Source organism: Amblyraja radiata, chromosome 2, assembly GCF_010909765.2.
Source record: "Amblyraja radiata isolate CabotCenter1 chromosome 2, sAmbRad1.1.pri, whole genome shotgun sequence".
Lineage (NCBI taxonomy): Eukaryota > Metazoa > Chordata > Chondrichthyes > Rajiformes > Rajidae > Amblyraja > Amblyraja radiata.
In genome coordinates, this window is record NC_045957.1 from 40,684,108 (window position 1) to 40,701,546 (window position 17,439).

Genomic DNA, 17,439 nt, shown 5'->3' on the forward strand with positions numbered 1-17,439 from the left:
CGCCTCGAGTCCTGGCAAATTCCTCTCTGCATTCTTTCCAGCTGAATGGCACCAGAGGTTTGAACTGCAGTTTGCCGTCAGAACCGGACCCCTTGCAAGGATTCACCCTCTTGAAGGATGCTCTGATATCGGACAATAACTGGGATCACAGGCTCACCAAGAGCTGTGGGAGATATGTGTCATTGTTCTCCATTTCAAAGTGTGCAAAAAAACATTTGAGCTCATCTGGAATTGATGCGTCATTGCCATTTTTGATACCTGGCTTTGCCTTATAAAAAGTGATAGTATACAAGCCCTGCCACAGCTGTCAAGTGGCTGTCTGTGATTCCAGCTGAGTCCAAGATTTTCTTTTTGCTCTCATTGTGGCTTTCAAGCTTCTGTACCTGGTCTTATTGTATGACACTGGATCACCAGTCCAAAATACCATAGATCCAAGCCTCAGCAGTTGATGAAACTCACGGTTCTTCCAGTGCTTCAGGTTGGAGAAAACTCTGAATAAAGCCAATAAATGAATTTTAATACATTCCGTAGATCCACAGACTAACTCTCCTCTAACCAATACCCAGTCTCCTTCTTTCACAAAAATTCAAAAACAATCCAAAACTATTAAAATAATCAGCAAAGAATGCTTTTTTAAACTACACCAAAACAAATAAAACTATAAATATTGTTAGCACTTTTAAAAATGTAAAAGCGTAAATCTATGTTTTACCTCCTACAGCTATTGCTCTTGCTGCACACCAATAGAGATAATGTAACACTAGGTTATTATAAACCTTACAAATATAAATGCAATACAATAATACAGTAAACTAAGATTACAATACTTTTCTTGTGCCTGGTGTAGATTAATACTCAGGAATTATAACAAATTCAGCTGACAAAAACCCCTACCAGCAGCCTTCATGTTTGCATGATAAACAAGTGAATTCTCAACTTGTGGGCATTTAAGTGGGTGAGTGGAACTGCTGGAAGTTCCTTGTAAAAATTTGCTTCACTAAATTAAGAAATAATGCCGAATTCTGTATGAAGCAAACTGGACAGAGCTCTTATCATGTTTTCTCTTAGCTCTTCACGCTCTATCTACATTTATGTCATTCTGCTTCAATATTTTTGCTTTAAAATAATCAAGTTGATCCTTGCACTGTGTGAAATAGTTTGGTAAAGCTTCTCCATTAAATGGAGCAGATTGTAATATTTTTGCTCCATCTATAATAATGTAAAAATATTTGATGAATAGAGATATTGAAATTTAATTTAACAGATACTGAAATTAGCAAAATAAAACTGCATGAAGTGATTTGGGGAATTTCTAATTAAAAAGTCAGCATCATTAGTATAATAAACTAGAAGGATCTACGGGATGTATTAAAATTCAATGATTGGCTTTATTCCAGTACCAATAGGATTGAGCCCAGTCACTTCTACAAAGTTTAGAATCACTGTGCTGCTTTTTATTGGTTGATTTTCTCACCCAACCCAAAGTTGCATTTTCAATACACCCAAATTTGCTTTGTGCTCATGTGTAATAGAAAGTAATACATGTCTAAGATAGTTGATGAAAGAGGAAGCATATCCCTTTCCTTATTGAATGGCATCTACATTTCTTTAAATATGGTGAAAGCATCATTCTGAAAGATATTAAAATAAAACAACAAATCTCCAAGAATTTACTAGTGAATGAAGTTTTGAACAATGCCCCAGCTGGACGTCACAATGTTGTCATGAGAACAGTTTATTTTATGAGGAGGTTACTTACCCACCTTAATTAAATAACGAAATCACTTCAAAAACCTTTCCTGCCAGGGACTCACTCCAGTTGTTAATAAGATAAGAACTCGTCACACTGAATTGACGCCAAAGGAACTTGGACTAGTAATTTTGGTTAACTTGTTCTTCCAGTTTACAAAGCATTCAAGAGTGTAATTACATCTTTTTAAAAAAGAATGCATCAGATATATGTTCCTGCAATTTTCCTCCTGGCTGCTGTTACATCCAACCCTGTCACAGCACTTACAAAAAGACCACCTCAAACTCTGTCAAGAGGTATGTGATATTTATTTAATTGATTCTGCAACAGCAAAATACTATTATTCTTGTATTTCACCAAAGTTGGTCTCGGCATTTAAGCTGAAGTGAACATTGTATTTTCATGACTACAACAAAATTGCAGAAAGTAAACTTATTATTGCAGAAAGTAAACAGAGGAAAGTCAGAGCCTTAGTGTACCTCCTCCCAGCCACAGACAATGGGACTGAAGTAGAGTGTGACCAGTGGGAAAGGGAAATCATGCGGCTATAAACACAGGCACATCAGCATACAAGAAATAGGTTTAGGTTGATTATTATCATGTGTAACGAGGTAAAGTGGAAAGCTTTGTTTTGCATGCTGTCCAAACTGATCTGATTTACCATTTATAAATCCAATTCAGTCAGTCAGTCAGTCAAGTTTATTTGTCACATACACATACGAGATGTGCAGTGAAATGAAAGTGGCAATGCTCGCGGACTTTTGTGCAAAAGACAAACAACCAAACAACCAAACAAACTATAAACACAATCATAACACACATATTATTTTACATAATAAATAATGGAAGGAAAAACGTTCAGTAGAGCTAGTCCCTGGTGAGATAGGCGTTTACAGTCCGAATGGCCTCTGGGAAGAAACTCCTTCTCAACCTCTCCGTTCTCACCGCATGACAACGGAGGCGTTTGCCTGACCGTAGCAGCTGGAACAGTCCGTTGCAGGGGTGGAAGGGGTCTCTCATGATATTGTTGGCTCTGGAGTTGCACCTCCTAATGTATAGTTCCTGCAGGGGGGCAAGTGAAGTTCCCATAGTGCGTTCGGCCGATCGCACTACTCTCTGCAGAGCCTTCTTGTCCTTGGCAGAGCAATTCCCAAACCAGATGGTAATGTTCCCGGACAAGATGCTTTCCACCGCCGCTGCATAGAAGCACTGGAGGATCCTCGGAGACACTCTGAATTTCCTCAATTGCCTGAGGTGGTAAAGGCGCTGCCTTGCCTTACTCACGAGTGCTGAGGCGTGTGATGTCCATGTCATATCCTCGGAGATGTGGACTCCCAGATATTTAAAACAGTTCACCCTATCCACAGGATCCCCATTTATCCTCAATGGAGTGTACATCCTCGGATGATGTGCCCTCCTAAAGTCCATGATCAGCTCCTTCGTTTTTTTGATGTTCAAGAGGAGGCTGTTATCCTGGCACCAGAGTGCTAGACCAGCCACCTCCTCCCGGTAGGCCTTCTCGTCGTTGTCTGAGATCAGGCCCAACACCACAGTGTCATCAGCAAACTTAATTAATGAGTTGGAGCTGAACCTAGCCACACAGTCATGTGTGTACAGGGAGTATAATAGGGGGCTGAGGACGCAACCCTGGGGCGATCCTGTGCTCAGGGTGAGGGACTTCGATGTATTCCCTCCCATCTTGACTATCTGGGGCCTGGCGGTGAGAATGTCCAGGACCCAGGCACACAGGGAGGTGTTGAGCCCCAATTCCATTAGCTTCCCGGCCAGTCTGGTGGGGACTATCGTGTTGAATGCTGAACTGTAGTCTATGAACAGCATCGTCACGTAGCCCCCCTTCTGGCTGTCCAGATGGGAGAGAGCAGTGTGCAAGACCTGGGAGACCGCATCGTCCGTGGGTCTGTTCGGACGGTATGCGAACTGCAACGGGTCCATGTTCCGAGGGAGGAAGGCGCAGATGTGTTTCTTCACCAGCCTCTCAAAGCATTTCATGACTACCGAGGTAAGGGCCACTGGACGGTAGTCATTCAGACAGGCTGGGGAGGCATTTTTTGGTACCGGTACAATGATGGATTTTTTGAAGCAGGCAGGGACCACGGATTTGTCCAGGGAGAGGTTGAATAATGTAGTGAGCACTGGAGCTAGCTGCGTAGCACAGGACTTGAGTACTCGCCCCGAGATGCCATCGGGGCCTGCAGCTTTTCTCGTGTTCACCCGTGTCAGAGCCCTCCTCAACTCCTCCAGAGCCCTAAGTCAAACTCAAGTACAATAGATAGTGCAAAGGGGAAGATACAGAGTGCACAATATAGTTCTTAGGATTACAGTGCATCTGCCCAATGTTCACAATGGGTTATAGGTGAATCAAATAGTATCCTAGCTTATGGAAGGACCATTCAGAAGCCTGTTAACAGAGGGGAAAAAGCTGTTCCTGAGGCCGGTAGTGCATGCTTTCAAACTTCTGTACCTGTTTGCTGAATGGGAACAAGGATCAAGAGGAATGACTGGAGTGGGACAAGTCTTTGATTAATTTGACTGCTTTTCTGAAGCAGCGTGAGGTGTAGATGGAGTCAATTATTGGAATTCTGGTATGTGATGGACTGGGCCACATCTACAACTGACTGCAATTTCTTTGGTGTATCTGTAATCATTGGATACGCTGCATTTCCTCAATCTCCTCAGGAAGTCAAGGCGTAGGTCTGCCTTCTTGGCTACTGCATCACTGTGGTTGGTCCACGACAGATCATTGGTAATATTGACGCGAAGGAGCTTGAAGCTCTCAACTATTTCCACTTCCACACCATTGATGATGATTGACAATAGACAATAGGTGCAGGAGTAGGCCATTCGGCCCTTCAAGCCAGCCCTTCGGCCCATTCAATGTGATCATGGCTGATCATCCCCAATCAGTACCCCGTTCCTGCCTTCTCCCCATATCCCCTGACTCAGCTATCTTTAAGAGCCCTATCTAGCTCTCTCTCTTGAAAGTATCCAAAGAACCGGCTTCCACCACCCGCTGAGGCAGAGAATTCCACAGACTCACAACTCTCTGTGAGAAAAAGTGTTTCCTCGTCTCCGTTCTTATGCGGCTTTTACACGGGGCGACTTGACGCAAGAGTTAACCAGAGTTCAACATCGTGGGAACCTCGTGCGATAACAGTACGGCATTCGTGGACCACCGTGGACCACCGTAGCGCTAACGGCAGGTCATCGTGTAACTTGGTCACTCGGGAGAAATTTCAAGAAAGTTTGAATTTCTCCAAGAGTGACTTGTACACTTGTGGTTGAGTATTGCAACATTATATGAACGTAGTGGCCAGTGCGATATCCGTGCGATATCCGTAATAACTCTTGCGGGTACCGTGGGAACTCCTGCGAACGGTGAACCCGGAAGCTGGACAGAGGGGACAGAAGGTGATTAAAAATTATCTTCAGTGGGATTGAATTTAAAAAATAAATTAAAATAAAGATTTACATCCGCATATGGACATCAACTTATTCATGAGTTATGTTAATGAGATTCAAGAAAATAACTATAATCTTTAAAAGGGACTTTAAAAGGGACTTTACTGAAAGGTTACGCATTTTTATGGTCCGTGAGATATTTTTCACATGTACTTCTTTGAGAGATACAGGTCGGAGTCCTCGTGTCCAGGGGTCCGGAACGCTACCAATCAATGTTGTGCAGAGACCCGTGTAATTAAGGAGTGAACTGCACATGCTGGTTTAAACCGAAGACAGACACAAAAAGCTGGAGTAACTCAGCGAGTCAAGCAGCATCTCTGGAGAAAAAAAGCTGATGTTTCGGGACGAGACACATCTTCAGACTCAATTCCGATTAGGATGTCTGAAGAAGGGCTCCGATTCGAATCGTCACCTATTCTTTTTCTCCAGAGATGATGCCTGACCCGCTGACTTACTCCAGCTTTTTATGCTTTTCTTCCCAGATCTGACTTACCTGCTGAGTTACACCAACATTTTGTGTCCTTCTGTGCATATTAACCAGCATTAACCAGCGTCTGCAGTTCCTTTAGACATTACATAACTTCAGATTTTAGAGATATAGCGCGTGGGAACTTCTGCGAACGGTAAACCCGGAAGCTGGACAGAGGGGACAGAGGGTGACTAAAAAAGGTGGTCTCAAAAGGACACATGGGAACATGTGTCCTTCGAGGACGTCCCACCTAATTGTCATTGTTGGATAATCTTTTTAACAGGAACACTTGCAGAGATGGCTCCCAGAAAATCTCAAAGGAAGGGGGTAAAGCGGGTCAGAGATGTTTTTGCCATGCAGGAGAATGAGGAGGAGACGCAGCAAGAGAGACAGGTGGAGAGGCAACAGGAGATGCCACAGATAACACTGCCTGTGGGCTCCTTGGAGCAGGGAGAGGGTGAGCAAGGTGCAATTCAGATTGCCTCCCCAGTAGCCGTTGTAGGAATAGCCTCTACAGACGCTTATGTAAAGGGAAGATGGCAGAAGGTAAAGTCATATAACTTCACCAGGGAACAAGAGGGGGAACTTGTAGAATGGTTCCAATTTAACGAGATTCTCTACGATAAATCCAGAGAGGATTATAGAAACAGGGAGAGAAAAAGGAACCTGCTGGAGACGAAGGCTGCCGAGTTTCCCGAGTGCTCATGTGAGTTTATATAACGATATATAAGTTCATCAAGAGGAGAACCATTTAATGTTATCCAAGATTTAAAAACATACATTGCTATTGATGTAAAAGTGCTGTGTTTGCAGTTAACTTAAACTTCTCTTATAAGTCTGTCTGTCTGCCCTGCAGCTGCAAAGTAAAAAGGTCGCAGACAGCTTTTACACCCTCTGTGTTTGAAGTTTGAATCATGTCTCTAAAAAAAAAAAGAGCCATAAAAAGAATTATGCATGAGGGCAGGCAATTCTCACTTGTAATGCTTGAGACTTCCTCTTAATTCTCTTTTTAATTAATCTCTCCCTTCTGCCTTCAAGCAAGCGTTTTCGATGCACATAGTGGGCAGCTGCATGCAGCGCGTCAATGAAAAAAACCAACATCCTGTACTCGAAATTATTTCGTAAAGGCATGTCTCCAAATGAGCCGATTCAACCAAGGGAGGATATATATAGTGTGTGAAAAAAAAAGTTACATCATTTGTGTCACGTGTAGTTCACGATGTTCATTCAAGATTTAACGCGACAGCTCGGGAAACGGCCAAGTCACTCGCACGAATAACATAAATGCCGAGTACCGTGGGAACTCTTTATCTACTGCCGTTATATCGTGCGAGACTCGTGCTGGACCACGACCTCTTCACTCTGGTGACATCTTGCGTCAACTCGCCCCGTGAAAAGGCCCTTTTAATGGCTTCCCCTTTATTCTTAAACTGTGGCCCCTGGTTCTGGACTCCCCCAACATCGGGAACATGTTTCCTGCCTCTATGTTTCTAAGGGTTATTGATAGGGGACGATCAGCCATGATCACAATGAATGGCGGTGCTGGCTCGAAGGGCCGAATGGCCTCCTCCTGCACCTATTTTCTATGTTCTATGTTTCTTAACCCTTAACAATCTTATATGTTTCAATAAGATTCCCTCTCATCCTTCTAAACTCCAGAGTGTAAAAGCCCAGCCGCTCCATTCTCTCAGCAAATGACAGTCCCGCCATCCAGGGAATTAACCTTGTAAACCTACTCTGCACTCCCTCAATAGTAAGAAGATTGGTGCATGTACTGTACTCCACTAATGGGGGACATTTTACCAATCTAACTGTTATTTGGATCAATACAGAGATCCACTCAGTTCTTTTCTTTCCCAGTTCTTTCTGATTTCTAATTCATTAAATATTATAAATGTTAATGGCTCCAAGTTCCCAGTCAGATTCTGGAACTTGAGCATTTTGCCAGATTAACCAGAGAAGATTTTTGTTTTCGGTAAAAATCATTTTTGCCTTTTATGATATTAATGGTCCAGTTTATAAAGAAATCAACTTGGTATCTGTTTTGCAGTAAACTGCGTGATTTGACATTTGACAGTTAAAATCTGATGAAGCTCCAGATTGCATTAGGAAGGATACTTAGATTTCTCCCAGATTTAGTGCTCCCCTTTACATTTTTGTTAGCAGGTTGATCATTTACTTTATTAAGAGAGCAGCTGTCATTTTCTGGTATGTGTAAATCTTCACTGTTACACCACAATGCTTCAACATTCTTTAAACAATAGGCAAGAATTCCACAGAAGGCAGTGGAGGCCAATTCACTGGATGTTTTCAGGAGAGAGTTAGATTTAGCTCTTAGAGCCAACGGAATCAAGGGATATGGGGAGAAAGCAGGAACGGGTTACTGATTGTGGATGATTATGTGGCTCGAAGGACAGAATGGCCTACTCCTACACCTATTTTCTATGTTTCTAATTTGTTGTTAAAATGATTGTGACTTTACTTTTCCCTTCCACACTCGAACGAAATAAAATGTATTGCATTTGCACATTAGAAAGGATCCAAAATATTAAAGCCCATTATCAAGGTATTTTAACTTCTACTTCATGGTACAAGTTCAATCACTCTAACTATGAAATTAACCATTGTGTTTTGATTTGTGTAACCATTTTTTAAATAAATTAAAAAATCTATATTTTACAGTTTTTAGAACATAGAACAGGAACTGGTCCTGTGCCGAACATGATGCCAAATTAAACCAACCCCTCTCCCTGTATATGATCCATATCCCTTCATTCACTACATATCCATGTGCACTATCTAAGAGACTTTTAAACTTCACTATCGCATCTGTTTCCAATACCACCTATTGCAGCATGTTCCAGGCACCTATTCAATGTAAAAAGCTTTCCCCTTCACACCTTAAAGATATGCTCTTTAGTATTTGACAGTTTGAATTTGTCGCCCTCTATCAATTCACTCTTTCTTTCCCTCATGTTATTTCTCTTTCTGTATCTGATTTAACAATGGATTGATATTAGTCACTAAAATAATAACCAGCAGAATAACACCTGTAGCATATTTTGCACAAGTAACAAGTAATACGAGAGGCAGGAGCTTCGTTAAATAGGGACATACAGAGGTTGTTGGATGGGTTTTCACTGGTCATCATCCATTGTTCAGAAACAAGACATCTTATTGATTGCTTCACTGTCAATGTATATTTAGTACAATGAAGTTACTGCACTTGCATGATTGCTGAATTTGCAATAGATATTGTCATGTTATTTAGTCCAAATACCCATTTGGTGATGCAATTAGTGCTAAATATTTTCAACATATTGCTGAAGTCATAAAATGGAACAATTTCAAGTGTGAAATCTCTTGACTTACAGATCGGGCAGAGTCTCTTGCCCAGAGTAAGGGATTCAAGAACCAGAGGACATACGTTTAAGATGAGGCAGGAATGATTTAATAGGAAGCTGAGGAGTAACTTTTTTTACACAAAAGGTGGTGGGTATATGGAGTGAGCTGCTGGAGGAGGTAGTTGAGGCAGGTAATATCGCAATGTTTAAGAAACATTTAGACAGGTACATGGATAGGGTAGGATTAAAGTGATATGGACCAAACACAGGCAGTGGGAGTAGGGGGGGATGGTGGTGGTAGGGGGGGTGGTGGGGGTAGGGGGAGGGGGGTGTAGGGGAAGAGGAGTGTGGGAGTAGGGGAGAGTGTATGTGTGTGGTAGGGGGAGGGGCGTGTGTGGTGGGGGGGAGTGTGGAGGAGGGGGTTGGTGAGTGAAGGGTGGGGGATGTAGGGAGAGGGGGGTGTTGGGGAAGCGGGTTTAGGGGGAGCGGGGTGTCGGGGATGGGGCCGTAGGGGAGGGGGTGATGTGGGGAAGAGGGGTGTAGGGGAGGGGGAGGGGGGTGTAGGGAGGGGGAGGGGATGTAGAGGAGGGGAGGGTGTGTATGGGAGGGGGAGGGGGAGCCATGTGGAATGTTTTATTAGTCATGGTATAGAATATAAGAGTACATAGATTAGGCTAGAACAGTACACAATGCTGGTTGGAACACAACTTGCCATGAAATTGTTTTCTTTGGAACTGAAGGGAATCCTAATAAGATGATTAAATCATTAGGGGCTTGGACAGAATACTTTAAAAGTTCCCATTCTTCATGCCGGGTCAAAAACCAGGGTGTGTGCTTAATGTATTTTTTAGAAGAATTAAAGGGGAAATGAGGAAATAAATCTTTCACCCACAGAGGAATAGGAGTCTGGAACTTACTGGTTGAAAAGGTGGTGGAGACAGAAGCCTCATCATTCGTAGATACAGTAATTCTTGGTTGTGTGTTTGAGCTGTGATCTCAGGGCTCTGGAAAGGTGAGAGAGAAGGATTGTTCTCTTTTTTTGGTTTTTAGAGATACAGCGTGGAAACAGGCCCTTTGACCCAGCAGGTTCCCACCAACCAGCGATCATCCGTACACTAGTTGTATCCTACCAACAGGGGACAATTTACAGAAGCAATTAACCTACAAACCTTCATGTCTTTAGAATGTTGGAGGAAACTGGAGCACCCGGAGAAAACTCACAGGGAGAACATACAAACTCCGTGATCAGGAATGGAGGGATACGGATTATACATAGGCAAATAAAAGTTGGTCTTGGCATCATGTTCAGCACTCGTGGTCAGGATCGAACCTGGGCCTCTGGCGCTGTAAGGCACCAACTCTACCGCAGTGCCACCATGCTACTCTTCTTCAAATGTACCAAAGGACCTTCTCACACATCATTCATTTTCTGTGATTCATCTATGAAAATAAACAGTGCAAACTTTTGTATACTGTCTAATTGTAGTTAATAGGGAATGATTTAGCTGAATATTAAACATCAGCAGTTAATCAAAATGAAACAAATACTGCAATTGAAGAATTGTCTGAAAGAGGTCCCGACCCAAAACATCGCCCATCTTTTTTCTACAGAGATGCTGCCTGACTGGTTGAGTTGCTCCAGTTTGCTATATTTAAGAGGGAGTTAGATGTGGCCCTTGTGGCTAAGGGGATCAGAGGGTATGGAGAGAAGGCAGGTACGGGATACTGAGTTGGATGATCAGCCATGATCATATTGAATGGCGGTGCAGGCTCGAAGGGCCGAATGGCCTACTCCTGCACCTAATTTCTATGTTTCTATGTTTCCAGCACTTGTGTCAACCTAAATCAGCATCTACAGTTCTTTCTTTCTACAAAAGCATGCCTGCTGGAAATCTGACACAAAACAGAAAATGATGGAAAATCCAGCAAGTCAGGCTGCATCTGTGGAAAGAAAAACAATGGCAGACCAAAACGTTGACTGTTTCTCTCACCACAGATGCTGCCTGGCCAGCTGAGTTTTCCAGCATCTTCTGTTTTAAATGACATATTCACATCGTAACTTTGCTATGTGTATTATTGTTTTAGGTTGGGGAGATGATTTAATATGGGTTCAAACCTATGAAGAAGGCCTATATAAAGCACAGAAAAGGTAAGGAGATCCATTAATGCGAATGAAATGAGTTCAAGAGCAGGCATATGAATCAGGCCTTACACATGATGATCTGGACTAATTCTGATTTTACACTACTTGTTATTTCAGCAACAAGCCGTTAATGATCATCCATCACCTGGAAGTCTGCAAACACTGTAAAGGTAAATATTTCTTACAGCTTCATATATAAAAAAAATATTTAATTTCATCCTCTACGTTGTATGGATGCTGCTTTGTATTTAATTATTCGGACCAGTTATGCAAATGTTGGTCATTGGACACCCTGTAATTATCTACACAAAAAATTGTCCTGAATGTGGCTAAGAGTGAAAGGAAGCTCTGCCTAGTGAGGTCAGGTAGCCCTGCCTAATCTGCCGAAGGATTATTCCTTCCAACCACTCAAGGTCTGTTCATCTGAAGCAACATTTCAATTGCATTTCTTCCAATCCAGCATTCTGCATCAGGGCTCAGCAATGGAGAAACATACACAGATTGGGTGAACACCTCATTGAAACTTACCAAATAGTGAAAGGCCTGGATAGAGTGTATGCGGAGAGGATGTTTCCACTAGTGGGAGAGTCTAGGACCAGAGGCCATATACTCAGAATAAAAGGAAGTACTTTTAGAAAGCTGATGAGGAGAAATTTATTTCGTCAGAGGGTGGTGAATCTTAAAGGTGGATTCTTGATTAGTAGTGTGTGTCAGGGGTTATGGGGAGAATGCAGAAGAATGGGGTTGAGAGGGAAAGATCGAATATCCATGATTGAAAGGCGGAGTAGAGTTGATGGGCCAACTGGCCTAATTCTGCTCCGAGAACTTAACTTATGAACATGTCTGTTTGTTCCACACGGGTAACATTAGCTTCCTGATGCCTGTGACATCTTCATTCCCTTCCACACTCCACTGTGACATCTGTTTGTAGGCTAAGCTGATGGGGCTGTGCTGGTGAATTTAATTGAGCAAAGATTGGAAGATTTCATGTAGAGCATGAATACCAGTATGGACTGATTGGATTGAATTACTGTTTCTGTACTGTATATCTGAAGTAATCATACAAACCTCATTATCTCCTATGTTCACAATGTAGCTTGCCCATGTTACAACAATGTTTAACAAGAGAAGTAACCCATTGCAAGCAAATAGGCACTGCATGAATTAATAGCTGTCCTTGATTATAAATTCTACAATAAAATTGAATTATCAATCTTTTTCAGCACTGAAGGAAGCTTTTGCTGCAAGTACAGAAATCCAGCAGATGGCTGATAAAGATTTCATCATGTTAAATCTTATGGTAAGCATTATTCTGCTTTTATTTACCAATAACAAATACATTTACTTTTATTTGCAGTTTATAATTTTACCCCATAAATGGTGCATATTAGGAATTCAACTCAAAAGCAATATCCTGCAAAATAATATCAACATTTCGAAAGCTGAGAAAAGCTGAACTAGATAGATCCAATGTCAATCCTGTGACAATAGCCTGCATTTAGAACATTATAACTGTAATCCCAAATAAAAGTAAAAGTTCTGCTGAACTGGTATGTGCCTTATAGAGATATTTTTTAATCAAATCAGAAGGCTGTGGGGGCCAAATCGGTGAATATTTTTAAGACAGAGATAGATAGATTCTTGATTAGTACCATTGTCAGTTATGGGGAGAAGGCAGGAGAATGGGGTTAGGAGGGAGAGATGGTTGAATAGTGGAGTAGAGTAGATGGGCCGAAAGGCCAAATTCTACTCCTTTTCCTCATTACCTTATGACCTGACCTTATGACATTTAATTCCAACATAATTGTCTTTTTCATCTCCCAATTTGATTAATGCAATTACATTTAACCACTTGGGTTGTAATCTGGGAAAGGAGATCAAACTGTCTGCAATAAAATAATAATAGGCATCTATTGAACTAAGATCAGGCAGGTGATCTGTTCCATGTGACTACTATCTTATTGAGGTTTAAAGTAGGGAGCAGGATTTAACCAGAAACCACTACAACTTTGCCAATTTTACCATACACCCACTTGAACTTGAACTTGAAATGCAACTCATATAGATGAGAAGAAATTGGAGGGATAATTTAGGAAACACCTACATGAAAAAGTATAGAATTAAAAGCTAAATCTATTTCTTAATCTATCAGTTTAAAAATTAAATTTTTTTTCTCTCCCCATGTTAACATCACTTTAATGTTCATTGCCTGGATTTTTTTTGTTTTATTAGCATGAAACCAATGACAAACACCTTGCACCCGATGGTAAATATGTGCCCCGGATTATCTTTCTAGGTAAGCATCAGGTCTTTTTTATAGATTCATTATTTAATAATAAGCAATCCACTGCATCAAATTCAATGAAGTATATAAAATGAGAGACATTAAAAGAGGAGACAGTTTGCATCTTTTTTCACAGGATGGAAATATCAAATACTATAGGGCATAGCATTAAGGTGAGAGGGGCAAAGTTTAAAGGAGATGCGTGGGGCAAATTTTTTTTAATACAAATGGTGGAGATTGCATGGTATGCACTGCCCCAGGGATGGTGGTTGAAGCAGATACAATAGTGGCATTGATGATACTTGCAGGGAATGGAGGGTTACGGATTATACATAGGCAAATAAGAGTTGGTCTTGGCATCAGACAGACATAGTGGCCGAAGGGCCTGTTCCTGTGCTGTACTGCTCAATGTTCTATATTCTAATTGTTTCATTGATACTCCTTCAGCTCAAGCAACTTGAAAAATGCTGGCACAAGATGTAATTAACTATGTAATAAAAATTAACTACAGATGCTGGTTTATACCAAAGAGAGACACAAAATGCTGGAATAACTCAGCGGGTCTCGCAGCATCTCTGGAGAAAATGGATACGCGACATTTCGGGTCAGGACATTTTGTGTCTATCTTTATGGGGCTGTCCCACTGCGGCGACCTAATTCGCAAGTTCAGAAGAGTTTGAAAAAGTGTCATGTTGAAGACCTCCTTTGACCATGTAGAAGACCTCCTTCGACTATGTTGAAGACTAGCTTCAACTAGCTTCGGGAAAATTGGACACCGAATAGTGGAAGACGACTTCCTTCGATCTCCTTCGACCTCCCTCGACCTCCCTTCAACTTTGTTGAAGACTATCTACGACTACCTTCGACTACCCTCAATTACATACGAATAACCTGCCGACCTACTACGACCTACTTTGACTAAACCTACGAGTAAAAAAAAAAATTGATACTCCATATCAGGGAGTATGGAGAGAAGGCAGGTACAGGATACTGAGTTGGATGATCAGCCATGATCATATTGAATGGCGGTGCAGGCTCGAAGGGCCGAATGGCCTACTCCTGCACCTATTTTCTATGTTTCTATGTTTCCATGGCGGGCATTTTTCAGCATGTTGAAAAATACGCTGCGACCTAGCTAAGGCCTCGAGTACATGGGGACTACTCTCGAGCATGAAGGAGAGTTACAAAGACCTCCTAGGACCTCGTGTCGACCATGCTGCGAGTACGAGTCGAGGGCAAACTCGTCTGAACTCACAGATTAGTTCGCCGCAGTAGGACAGCCCCTTTAATTAACCATGTGCTACCTTGTGGCTGTGGCTAGAGCACTAATGTACTCAGCAAATGTGCTACTATCAAGGCACAGAAAAATTCCAGCCCATTGTAATTTAAATGATATATGGATCACTATCAGATTGTTTCAACGTTGGATTAAAATTCCACCACATTTAATCCAGTATATGCCAGGAAATTATATCAAGAAATTCTATATTCCCAGTCTGCAACCTTTTAAGTAATAAAAGACTAGGAATGCACAACATTCTTTGTGTGCAGTCTCCAAATGAATTTGAAAAGACATGGTATATTCTTAATGTCTTAGTGCCTGTAACTTTCATCAGCTGTCTTGTTAGGTATCACATTTACACTCTGTTCGGGTTTCTTCCTTGCATAGGAAGGAAAATATTCAATTATTGCTAAAGGTCAATCAAAGGATATCTAAAATAGAATAATGTATGAAAATATTAATTTTTTGCCCAATATGCTTTTGTGTACCAAGTGCAGAAAGCATGGAATAAAAAAAACATTTAAAATTTGAACGAAGAAGGTTGATTGCATCCTGGTGTAGGTGTCTCGACCCAATTCATTGACAATTCCACCCTCCCCAAAAAGGTTGCTTGACCGCAAAGTTTCCCCAGCAAATTGTTTTTCTGCTCCTGGTCAACTGTGCTCATTGTCATGCATTTTATCTTTTTGCAGATCCTTCTTTGACTGTGAGAGCAGATATTGCAGGAAGGTATTCAAACCGTCTCTATACATACGAGCGTCAAGATGTTCAACTCTGTAAGTGAAAAGTATTTGGCAGCAATTTCTAAATGACTAAAATCTAAGGTTTCAAAGGTTTCACGTGTACCAATTAAGGTACAGTAATATGCGAATTACCATACAGCCAAACTAAAAAAGCAACAAGACACACAACTACATAACATTTTAAATAAACATCCACCACAGCAGGTTCCCCACATTCCTCACTGTGATGAAAGGCAATAAAGTCTAATCTACTTCCCTAATTCTTCTCCCGCGGTCGGGCAGTCGAACCATCCGACTGGGCGATCGAAGCTCCCGCAGCCGGGAGTTGAAGCCCCCGTATCCGGGCGTTCAAAGCTCCCGTGTCGGTCCTGGTCCTGATTCAAAATGCTTTGTTAATTCATTGATATACTTTTTTTTGCAATTTGCAGAAATGTATGGGTAGTTGTAAGCATAAAATGGTGCATAAGAAGTTGAATTTAAATGGTGCATAAGAGTTTAAAATGGCATACAAGAGTGTAATAGATGTTCGCCCCATAACCTGCGTGGGTTTTCTCCGGAGTCCCCGGTTTCCTCCCCCTTTCAAACGATGTACAGGTTTGTAGGTTAATTGGCATAGCGTTAATGTGCTGGTCAGCACGGACTTGGTGGGCCAAAGGGCCTGTTTCTGCACTGTATCTCAAATCTAATTTGAGGACCTTGAGTCATAGGAGTCTGTGAATCTGACCCCATGTTTTAGAATTGAAAGACAAAGATTGTGAAATAGTGGTGCAATTGTTCGGATAGTTCTCAGTCTCAATCAATAGTATTGATTCCTACTAAGCACTTTAAAAAAAAAATTGTACTTGGAATTAATCAGTAAAAATAATGAATGCTCTGCCCAAATATCTCTTATAATAACAAAAAGGAAATTGATAAGGGAACCTGAACATTCATGCAATAATATAGGCTGAAGTAGTTCTTATCTTTGTGAGTTATGCTAATTTACTTTACGATTGAATATTTTGTCAACTGGTTAATAAGTATCACAGAATTTGCAGGCATTTGCCAAAACAAAAAAATATTTGGAATTATTCCAATTCACCACATACAATCATTAGGATGGTTAGACTCTTAAATTAATTAATAGTAGATTAACATTTGTAATAGAAAAGAGATCTGTTGCAAAAAGAAGTCCATGAAAAATTCATTTTGGAGAAAATGTTAACACACCCATGATGAAACTCGTATTGTGTTATTGTGCTGATAGGTAGAATCATCACAGTACATAAAATGATATGTTTCGCACGATTCCAGAGAATTATTTTGATTTCTGATGATAACCCCCATAGGACTGAAGTTATAAAAACCTTTTATATCTTTATTTCTCTTTTTCAGTGATACAAAACATGAAGAAAGCAAAACGTTTGTTACCTTCTGAATTATAACAAATAATAGCAACACTATTTGTTTTAACCCGAATAAAAGGAAGCAGGATTTCTTTGTGCACAAATTCCATTTGAGTTAATAATCCATTCTATTTAATGCTCAATATGCAGAAAGTGTATAAACTGTTCACAATGCCTTAATTTTCATTATTTTGATTCAAAATATGTTTTATTACGTGATGATTTAATTAATAAACATTTTAATGATCAGAATTTGAACTTATTTTTTCATGTTCAATATATAATGTACACCAATTAGCGTTGTTCATGTTGTATGTACAACATACAAGCCATGAAATGAAACAACACTTTATTTATGTTAATATTGTAAATAAATCATTTGTCCATATTACGACTAATCTGGAATGAGCATTTTACAATAAATTAGGTTACTTTATTTCCATCTTTTCTTCGAACATGGAGCAAAGCCTTTCAGCCCATTGAGTCAAGGCCAAATCACACCAATATCCCTTTGCTCTTCTAATTGCCCATGTACAGTGCATTCAGAAAGTATTCAGAC

The 17,439-nt window shown here is 40.8% G+C and overlaps 1 protein-coding gene across 1 annotated transcript; it reads left to right on the forward strand.

Annotated features, from left to right (window-relative positions):
- Positions 1-1,570: 1,570 nt before the first annotated feature.
- On the forward strand, positions 1,571-17,132 carry LOC116984152 (anterior gradient protein 3-like). Its single transcript, XM_033038285.1, has 7 exons — positions 1,571-2,046; positions 11,129-11,192; positions 11,304-11,356; positions 12,410-12,486; positions 13,419-13,482; positions 15,445-15,528; positions 16,870-17,132. The coding sequence occupies exons 1-7, from the start codon at positions 1,947-1,949 to the stop codon at positions 16,917-16,919; spliced, it is 492 nt and encodes a 163-aa protein (XP_032894176.1). The 5' UTR covers positions 1,571-1,946; the 3' UTR covers positions 16,920-17,132.
- Positions 17,133-17,439: the final 307 nt, after the last annotated feature.